The sequence below is a fragment of the Natator depressus genome, chromosome 3 (genome assembly GCF_965152275.1).
Source record: "Natator depressus isolate rNatDep1 chromosome 3, rNatDep2.hap1, whole genome shotgun sequence".
NCBI classification, from domain to species: Eukaryota; Metazoa; Chordata; order Testudines; family Cheloniidae; genus Natator; species Natator depressus.
In genome coordinates, this window is record NC_134236.1 from 115,198,789 (window position 1) to 115,209,217 (window position 10,429).

Sequence of the window (10,429 nt, forward strand, 5' to 3'; positions counted from 1 at the left end):
ATTCTATGATTCTATGATTCTATGAATGCTAAACCATGCATACGCATATGTTCCTTAACTGGCTTCTAACTGTGGAATTGCCTCCCAAAAAATGAAGGCAAGATTTGAAAAATAAAGGAAAAGGATGAAAAACTTCAGCTACGATACAGAGAACAACAAACATGCACCAAGCTGAGTCTTGAGCATGTTGGTCAGCAGGGACTGGAAGTGCTGTTGAGGCATTGTATTTATCCCATGGGAGAAGAGAGTTTCCCATGTGGCTCTTGAGTGAATCCTCTTGGCCAAAGCTTGATGCTAGAGGAGCCTCTTCTAGTTTTCTTCTACAGGAAGGAAATAATCTGATCAGGAGCTCTGAGGATGTTAATGGGGGAACGAAAGGAGGAACATGAAGAGCTACTCTTGCTGGATGCTCCCTCGCCAACTGGCTCATGGATCCAAGAGCTGGAGGACTACATGGGAGCTCCAGATTTTTTTTTAAATGTGTTTGAGGTCCTGGTTGACAAATGCCAGCTTACCAGCCTGTTGGAGCCAACCTTGAGTGAACCCTTTAAAAAAATCCAGCTAATGCTCCACCATGCTGCTCCAGCATTCCGCCACAGCTTCTGAGTTACAGCCTCCAGGCTTGGCTCTGAAGTCACTGGGAAGAGCACTTTGAAATATGAGGCCCCTCCAGTGCTGCATTGTTTAGCCTTTCATTGTTTAGCCTTTCTTTCACAGCTTTTGGACCTAATTTAGGACAGATATTACCAGGCTGAATCCTTAAGATCCCTCAGTACTTTATGATGATTTGATTTTATTTATTTTTCTGAACTTAGCTGTAAATACTGAAGGTCTGTACTCGCTTTTCATTCGGTCTGTTGTCACACAAACTGTTGCTGACTTCAGTGAGACTTTGCCTGACTAAAGGCTTCAGGATCTGGCCTTTGCATTTGTTTTTTCTTAATTTGAATTTGGTTTAGGTATGCTACAATAACCTTAATGTTCTGGATTCCATTCGGGGGCGGGGGGTAACCAGGGTATTTTGGGAGTGTATTTGTTTTTGTTTCCACTCTGTTTTACAACTTAATTGTCAGTGAGTTAAGGGGGTTTAGATTTTGAGGGCCTGAGTATAGCTTATTCTGTGTTTGTACCCTTTCTAGCACAATGGGGCTTTGATCTTGGTTGGGACCTCTATGGACTGCTGGTAATATAAATAAATAAATAAATAAACCAGTTAGAAATTGTGGAGGGGAAGGCTTTCTCCCTCTTACACTCTTTTAATTGTCTTGTGGTAGGTTAGCACATTTGCCCATGATGACAGAAATTCATCTAGTATCCCAACAACAAAATCACCTAGCTCACTATTCAAAGACCGATATGGGTGACGTAACAGGAGGTTCTGTCCCCTTTAAGAAGTAGTGAGGACTGAGGCCAGCCAAACCCTGACCCTTGACATGCCCCTTTAAGGTTCCAGAAGTTCTGGAGCAGATGAGGGCCTAGGAAATGGCAGAGGCAGATGCTGGGGGAAAGAAAATGGTCTCAGGGTAAAATTCGGTGTCTGGGGAAAAACCCAGATTATTGTTTCCTTAAGGGTCTGGGACCATGACATATTAGTGTAGGGTGGAAGTAGGATCCCCTCCTCGCCAATCAGGACAAGTTCTGGGAAGGAGGGCAATATATACTCTGGCTGTTCCATCATAATGTGGAGATCTTAGAGGAGAAGGATTGTTTACTTTCTGGCCTCTTCTGGCACAAGAGAGAAAGGAGTGAGGTGGGTTGACCTGTCCTGCAAGTAGTAGAGGAAGATTTGAAGAATGTAAAAGCAGAGATGCCTGGGTGGAAAGGACAATAAGAATGGCCATACTGGATCAGACCAAAGGTCCATCCAGCCCAGTATCCTGTCTGCAGACAGTGGCCAATGCCAGGTGCCCCAGAGGGAGTGAACCTAACAGGTAATGATCAAGTGATCTCTCTCCTGCCATCCATCTCCACCCTCTGACAAACAGAGGCTAGGGACACCATTCCTTACTTCTCATAAAGATGTTGTTTTGAGTTCTACTTTGTTTGAAATGCTTTTGCTGCCAGCCAGCTGGAGCTGGATGAAGGTAATTTAAAGGGAACTAGCTGGGAGAGGCTGGCCAAGGGCTGCAGCCTGCCACGGGAAATATGGGAGTTAGAAGCTGCAAGTTTAGGCACATCTGCTGATGCTTCTCCTTCCCCTTAGTGCTAAACTATCTTGGTTTGAAAATCTAATCAGGGACAGAAGATGTCTGAATGTTGCCTCATAGCTTTTATTAAAGTGTGATTAAACTCTGAAAAGTGACTACGTAGACCTGGGCCATTTTTACTCATTAGATGTGTCACCTGTGTGCATGCAGTGTCATAGCTGTTGATGTCCTAATTTTCCTGCTGTGACTGCCAACAATATTGATGGTGACTTTTCATATGGACACCTGTCCATTTGGAACTGGACCGAAAACACCTGCCTTTAAACACAGGCTGCCCAGCAGACTTTGTATGATGACTTTTTTCTGCGATTAAACCTAGAGATGAAGACTCTATGTCCAGTCTCCAGTCACCCCAGCCATCTAGTCCACCAAAATCTCTAATCATGTGGAAGAAGAACAATGCCAAACTTTCAGGTTGTAAGGAGCAATTACATAATCTTTGAATCCCTGATACAAGTACTACTTGCGTGTGTGTGTGTGTGTGTGTGTGTGTAAATGTTTTTCCAGCCTTCCTCTTGTCTGAATGATTGATTTGTTTGCTTTTGCAGCTGGCAGAGTTCCGTGAGGTGGTCTCGCATATGTTGGGCCTTAGTGTTACCAGCCTTGCATTCCCTGACTATGAAATCATCACACGTCTTGAGGGGTTGATCCATTCTCATCAGCACCATTTTGTTCCCTGTGTCTGCCTCAAAGACGTGGCAGTGAGGCAAGATGGACACTCGCAAAGCCACTTACAGCTTCTTCACTGAACAGTGCCTCTTTGAGAGACAGGCAGACAGAACTCAGCTGGCTCTTAGTGTTGAAAATGAACAGCAGCATGAGTCCTGATTGTGAGTGATTTGAGCAAATATTCCTATAACCATCTCTCTCAAAATGTATATATGGAGTGAAATCATGGCTCCACTGAAGTCAAGAGGAGGTTAGCAATTGCCTTCAGCGGAGCTAGGATTTCACCCACTGTACCGGCAGCGAAACAAAATACAGAAAAGGATCCAACCTAAATTTAAATTTCTTGCACTCTAGACACTGAAGTATTTTTAATAAGCAATATTTTTAATACAGCTAACAGATGTCTGTTTCCCTGTCCAGGAACAAACATATGTAATTCCTCCTACTGTTAATGGCAGTTATCTGTACAAATTCACAAATCTTGATAAGAGACAAGCCGTATCACCCCCAATATAAAGCTTGTACGTAATCAAGGTCTATGTGCTTGATAGACAGTATGTGGGGTATAGACTCACCTCTGCTGCATGGCTCATAGGACAGCCAGACTGTGAAAGTTCTGTTGGGTAGTTGGGCAGATAAAAGAGGCAGCTATTCAGTTACCTCCCCCAACCAACACATGCTTCGCTCTCATCATTGCTAGTCCCTCTGCGCCCACTGTAGTTGAGCTTTAGAAGCTTGATTGGGTGGTGGAAAGGCAGAGGATATGAAGTAAGGAAGCAGCGTGCTCTCACCTCAGAGCAGTGTAAGTTGTGATGCAACACACATTGTAATTGCAACAAGTTCCCTTTTGCATAATTAACATACCATAGAGGGGTTAGGAGCATGGGGCATCTCAACAGACATTACTCCAGTCATTGAAATTATAATTCATTTTCCTTAAAATATAGATTAATAATCTTTACAATCTTTTTTTAGAAAAACAATTTTAGTACAGGATTAGGAGGGATTACATAAGTAATGCACAACTGGCTACATGCAGTGTAGTTTTTTTTATATTTTGCTTTTCTCTGAAACATCAGTTATTGGCTATTTTTGAATGAGGAATACCAAACTTGGCAGACCAGTGGTATGATCAGGTATGGTAAATCATATGTTCCTGTGATTATTTAGATTAACACTAATTTCCTTTCTTATTTTCTATTGTGAAATGGTTTGTTCACATACAAGTTAACAAATATTCACAAATGAAAAGGAAAAACCCTAATATTCACAAATACAAAATAAAACTTGAGATATAGGCACTTCTTTCATTGAAAATAACAGATTACAGATTAACATTTTATCGGTCAAACTGAACTGCTCGGGGGTGTGTAGGTAGGAAGAGGATGTACAGATATACTAATACTCAGATAAGGTTGATAGTAGTTTTAGCCTGTGCTTTTGTTTGTTCCATAATTACATAGGTGGACAGAGTCTTTGCCAGCTAGTGTAAAGCCCTGTCAGCTGTTGTTTCTTACATACACACTTTTAAAATACTGAAACATGCTTTATAAACCATAAATTGAACAAACTAAAGTAAGAAATTAGTGTCTGAACATACTAGGTGTTGAATGTACTCCCAGTAGGAGTTGAGTGCACTTGACAACTTTCAGAACTAGTCCCTCAAAACACCGCTAAGAGATATGTATTTTTAGTTCTCTTTTACGGATGGGGAAACTGAGGCACAATAATTAGATGACTTGCTAAAGGCCACAAAAGGATTCAGTGTCTGTCAAGATTAGAGCATGGAAGTTCCTGGGAGCTCAAACCAAGAGACCAAGGATGAAATTCTGGCCCCTTTGAAGTCAGAAGCAAAACCCCGATGACGTTAGTGGAGGCAGGATTTCACCTCAAGTCCAAAGAAAGGTTTAGTCTAGTCTCTTGTGTTTTGAGCCCAAGATTAGCAGAATCAGGAACTTCTGAGTTCTAATTTTGTCTCTGACTTTGTTGCCTCAATAAGACATATCATGTACAATTTTTAAATAGTACATCAGTGAATACATCCCTTATTCTAAATATTTGTTTTTCTTCTGGAAGAGTTACTGGCATCTTTGCTCATTTAGCTAAAGCAAATAAAAAAGTAAATAAAGCAGTAGTTTGACATGAACAAAGTTCAGAGTGATTTTTTAACCATGCAGTTTAATTAACCCCAAGCTGACTTGTAATCTTCTATTGGGCTTTGTTTCATGTAATGTTGAGAACTTCAGACTCATTATTTTTCACGAGGAAAATTGATTTAGGTAAAATTCTCTTTGAATCTTTCATTTTCAAACCAGGATGTAGCAACCTAAATCCAAATTAATTAAAACCTTCCCCAAAATATGTTTTAAGATTGAAAAGGCTTGGAATACCATGTGCTAACCATTATTCATATGAGTAGAGTATTGTTTTCACTGGGCTTGCTTCTGTGAGTAAGAATTAAAAGAGTAAGCGTTTGCAGAATCAGCCACTATTTCTTTATAAGGATTACCGTTTCACTACAGTAGAGGATTATATTGGGTACAAAATATATATAAAAATTGAAATGCATTTGCTCATAATACGCATAAAGCTATAGAATGTTTGTTTTCAATTAAAGGCCAAAATTTTGCTCTCAGTTACAGTGGTAAATCTGGAGTAATTCCACTGAAGGCAGTGGTGTAACTCCAGATTTGCAAGGGTAAACAGAGCAGAATTTGGCTCCCCTTGTTTACAATTTTCAAGGTAACCACTGAAATTAAATAAATAAGTTGCCCATAACTTGTTGAATTTTAATCTTTCTCTCCGCCTATCTTTCTTTGAACAAATTGTCTCTTACAGTATTTGTACTGGATAAAATACAATATTGTTTCGTGTGTGCCACAAAAATTCTGATAAAGCATTGTTTTAAAAAAAGATGTGATTTTGAGTTAATTTTTGTACTTCATAACAAACTTGTCACTACTATGTTTTGAAAACAGAGAAATTATGCAATAAGGCCTTGATTCAGCTAAGCACTTAAGCAAGCTGAAATGCTTTACTAAGTTTGAGCCTAGAAGACGAGATCCCCATGAATAAGTGCTCTACCTGGTGGAGATTTTTTTTTTTTAACTTTGAGAACATGAGCCATTGACATTTCTTCAAACCCAGGGGGAACAATGGTACCCATGTGAACTGGTCAGTTATTTTATAATTTTGAAGAAAAAACAAATGAGGGGACCCAAAGCTTATAAAATGTTGACAACGAAAATCTTGAGTATACTTCCAGAAAGATAGAGAATTTCTGGAGCAAAGCTACTGTAAATGCCTTTTTCACCAAAACTCTTTGATAGTAAAATGTTTTCTGTGCTAGAAATGGTAGAATAGACTATCAAAGGAAGAGAAAGAGACTCCTTGAAGAGGAGAAAGTATCATGAAGTTAGAGAAAAAGATTATGTACTGGTAGGACTGGAACACACACAACCAAATGAAAGAACAGGTTTAGAAGCTGGATAACTGGGTTGGGAGGAGAGGGAGGTATGACCCTGAACCCCATATTCTTCACAGTAATATTGTTATGATATGATTATGACAGAATCATAAAGTATTTTATGCCAGGTACATCATGTGAGGTGTCATTGGAAAAGTTATGATTTGCTGAATATGATTATCCTATTTGTATGCATGTATCATTTTTGTATCGGAAGTTATGAATATTGACTATGTGTCTGTATTTCAAATGTAGTTACAAACCTGGGTAACACCCGCTAGACAAGATGCTTTCAGTCTAAATAGTGGGTGGGAAAGGGTCTATTGAGGGCAATGGGCCATTAGGAAAAAACAGGAGGCCTTCTGAGAAGTTTACGTCCCACCTGGGGAGCCTTCTTGAGAACGCTACAGACAGTTGCCACGTAATGGCTGCTATGAATCTACAAGGACATGTGATCAGACCACATGATGCTGGACTCCATCTTGAGATGTCAGTATTTTTCCACAGACTGGTCTGGGAACCAAGCTTTGAAAGAAAGTGTTCCTGCCATATGCAAAAGCTATATAAGGCAGGGAGTGACATCTGGTGTTCTTCACGTGCCACCCAAGAAGACTCCTGGAAACACCTGAGGAACAAAGACTGAACTGGGGGATGTGTTGGACCCAGGCTAAAGGGATTTTTGGCCTATGAATGAACACCTGTGGATTCCAAGCTATAAGCAAGTGCAGCTTGCCCCTTAAGAATCTGTAGCCTGCTTGTATCATTTCTTAGGGTTAGAATCGACTAATTCATATCCAATCTTTTTCGTATATTAAGCTTGGTATGCATTTTTTGTTTATTTGCTAGGTAATCTGCTTTGATCTGTTTGCTATCACTTATAGTCACTTAAAATCTATCTTTTGTAGTTAATAAGCTTGTTTTTGCTTTATCGAAACCAATGAGTTGGAGTGAAGTGTATGGAAATCATAGCTCGGGCAAAGGCTGTTGCATATTCCTCTCCACATTGCAGGAGGGGGCGAATTTTATGAGCTTGCACTGTACAGTTTTCTGTGCAGCACAAGATGGTATAATTTTGGGTTATACTTCAGTGGCGGGTGTGAGTTTGGAAAGCTAGGAAACTGGCTGCTGTCTGCTGCATGTCGTTGAGTGGCTTGGGTGCAGCTGCTCTTGCAGGTAGCTCACTTTCCATGTGTGGTGCCATCCGCTGTCGTGTTCGGTGATAACAGGGTCTGGATTAGGCTGGCTGTGTCCCCAAGCAGTGTGAGCAGAGCCAACCCAACTGAGTGGTTAGAGGGGTCCAGCGGTTCCCAGAGCTGCCAACTGCACCCCAGGGATGACAGCCCACCACAGGAGGGATGGAAGAATTGGGGGTTAACAGAAAGGACGACTGGTAAGGCTGCTCATTCTTCATAATTTTCAAGCAGCAGTTTTCAATTTGTTTTGGTTCTCTTGCCACAAGAAGTGATAATCCTGCATAGATTAAACTGTCTGAAGTTTTTTTGGCAGGAGAGGGTTGATCTTAGATGGTTCCACACATATAAACATTGTTCAGCAATAACCTTGAAATTACATAAAATGAAAGGATGATAAAACAAACAAAGAAAACCCCAACTTGCCTGACAAAACTGTCAGACTTCTCTGGCAGCTTTAAAGGTCAGCTGATGACTCATGGAAACAATGATGAACATTCCTGTTATAAATTGATGAAAAAAATCAGATGATATATTTTCTGCAGGTTTTTCTTCTTCTTCTTGAAGGCAATATATCCTATATGAAAAAAAGATGCTTTTCTTTCCTAGGAGTTCATAGGCTTCTGTGGTTTATGTAATAAAATTACGTTTGTCAACATGATCTCCACAACAGCTGTGATATCACAGACCCCACAATCGGTGCCCTTATGGGTAGACTAAATAAAGTAATTATGGAGTGAATTGGCAAAGAGATTGAAGCATCCTGTTAGCCTTCCCTATCATTCCTCCAATAGGTAGCAGGCATAGTAATAGGGCAGTGGAGGTAAGCTTGCACTGCTGTCTCTCATGCTGTACCTAGTCAATGGATCCCAATAGGATTCATTCTGTAAGTCAGCTGGGCACCTTTCACAGACCCAAAATTCATATTAATAAACCTCTGGCCTCTTGAACTTTTTCTCACCTAGGCAAACTTCATGGTAGTCAATCACATTCTCAGGTTCCCAAATGTTGTTTAGACCTGTAAGGTGCTGAATGTCTCTGGAGCGGTACTGAGCTCCTTTAACTTCAGTGAGAGTTTGGCATACACAGAACTTGCAGGATCAGGTCCTGCATCCTACAGGCATTCTTGTTACCGGTAATACATACGATATCTCTAACTATAGAAACAGACCCTATGCGCATTTCATTTAAGTATTGTTACCACAGTTTTCAAAGTCACTTCTAGAAGAAGTCTGGTCTATTACTAAAGAGTACAGAATTGAAAAAAACCTGAAAAATAATTTGTCCATATATCACTTTCTGTTTGAAGGTAGATTGCTGATAACTTTTGTGTTATGGATGTGAGGTATATACACTGAAACTGTGGGTCAGGTAATATCTTTTATTAGACTGCAGATGAGCTCTGTGTAAGCACCAAAGCTTGTCTCTCTCTCTCACCAACAGAAGTTGGTTCAATAAAAGATATGACCTCACCCACTTTGTCTCTCTAATACCCTGGGACTGACACAGCTACAGCAACACTGCAAACATGTACTCTGAGTTATTTAAATAATTAATCTCTTTGTAAGTGATTGCTATTTAAATTAAACAAGGTTCTGCTCATTATTATGCACTATTAGAAATAATTAACAGATTACATTGAGGAATAATATAATTCATCTCAAAAGATCTGAAAGTGCTTTACAAAGGTAAACCCCTAGACGGTTTTATATCTCACCCAAGGGGGAGCTGTTTAAGTTTACTGCCAATAGTCATAGGAAGTGGTAGGTTTAGATTTTATGTCACTGTTTACTTTGGGTAACAAAGTTCTGTGTTTTAAAAATAGTTAACCTAAGTACTGAGCTGCTAGAATGCTAAACACTAGAGAAATCAATGAACAAGTGAAGAAGAAATACTCTGTCCATCTCTGGGTAATATGGGGCATTTAGCATCACTCAACTCCCCTGTACACAGGAAATGAAGCATACTTTATTAGCTGAAACTTCAATTGAATAGTGTACCAATTGAAACTGAATGTAGATAGGCAGAATGTAATAACTTGGGTTGGTGTTTGGCAAGTTACATGAGACTTAGCATTGATTCAGAGTGCCATATACTGAATCATCAGTATTATTTCATGTGGGGATTGTGTTTCCACTAGAACAGTGCTACTCAAAGTGGTGGTCCGCGGAGCCATCGGCTGCCGGTCTGCTTGCACATTGGAAAAAAAATTTGCCAGTTCCCCACATCAGATAGCTTGAGAAGCACTGCCCTAGAAGACTGCTGTTTTGAGTAGGAATCCAGCAGTGTTTCTGAGATCTGAGGGAATCAAAGGAAAGATATTTCCAGTTTATCGTTGTTACTAATTTTTGCAATACTAACTTTGTATCAGATTTTTTTAGTTTCTTGTTTCAGTGACCATTTTGATTTACAATTTTTTGTAAAGAAGCTGTTAAAATAATTTCATACATAATCTGGACAAGAATCTCTGGGTACAAAATCATCCTGCTGTCCCCATATAACTAAGCATGATGATGCTCTCTTCTGATTATAATATTATGTAGTAACTGTCAAACACAAATTTAAATACATGTGTAAAATGGGTAAAAAGACACTTTAAAGCACTTTAGTCCTATCCAAGCTGTATTCACAATATTTTTCTGTTTTATAAAATGGAGGAAGGCAATAAATCATCCACCTTTTTTCAATTATTAATGCTTGTGTTTTCATTATAATGTTTAACAATTTTAACAAAATCTATTTGTTTGGACAGTAATTCTTCAACCTGATCTGCAAATTTCAGAAAAGGGAGGTAACTTTCCTCTTGGTAACATTTATCATATGTTAGTTAGCCTTAGCTAACAGTCATCCTCTAGAAGAAGGTTGCACACAGCTTGACCTTGCTGAGAAGTGCTGCA

General features: G+C 39.7%; 1 protein-coding gene across 1 annotated transcript in view; it reads left to right on the forward strand.

Moving 5' to 3' along the window:
• Positions 1-7,009, forward strand: part of CCDC170 (coiled-coil domain containing 170) — an 82,769-nt gene extending 75,760 nt beyond the window's left edge. The window contains exon 13 of the mRNA XM_074948624.1: positions 2,756-7,009. Within this exon, the coding sequence (XP_074804725.1) occupies positions 2,756-2,956 (201 nt within the window). The 3' untranslated portion in view covers positions 2,957-7,009. The remainder of the gene's footprint in view (positions 1-2,755) is intronic.
• The last annotated feature ends 3,420 nt before the right edge of the window (positions 7,010-10,429 follow it).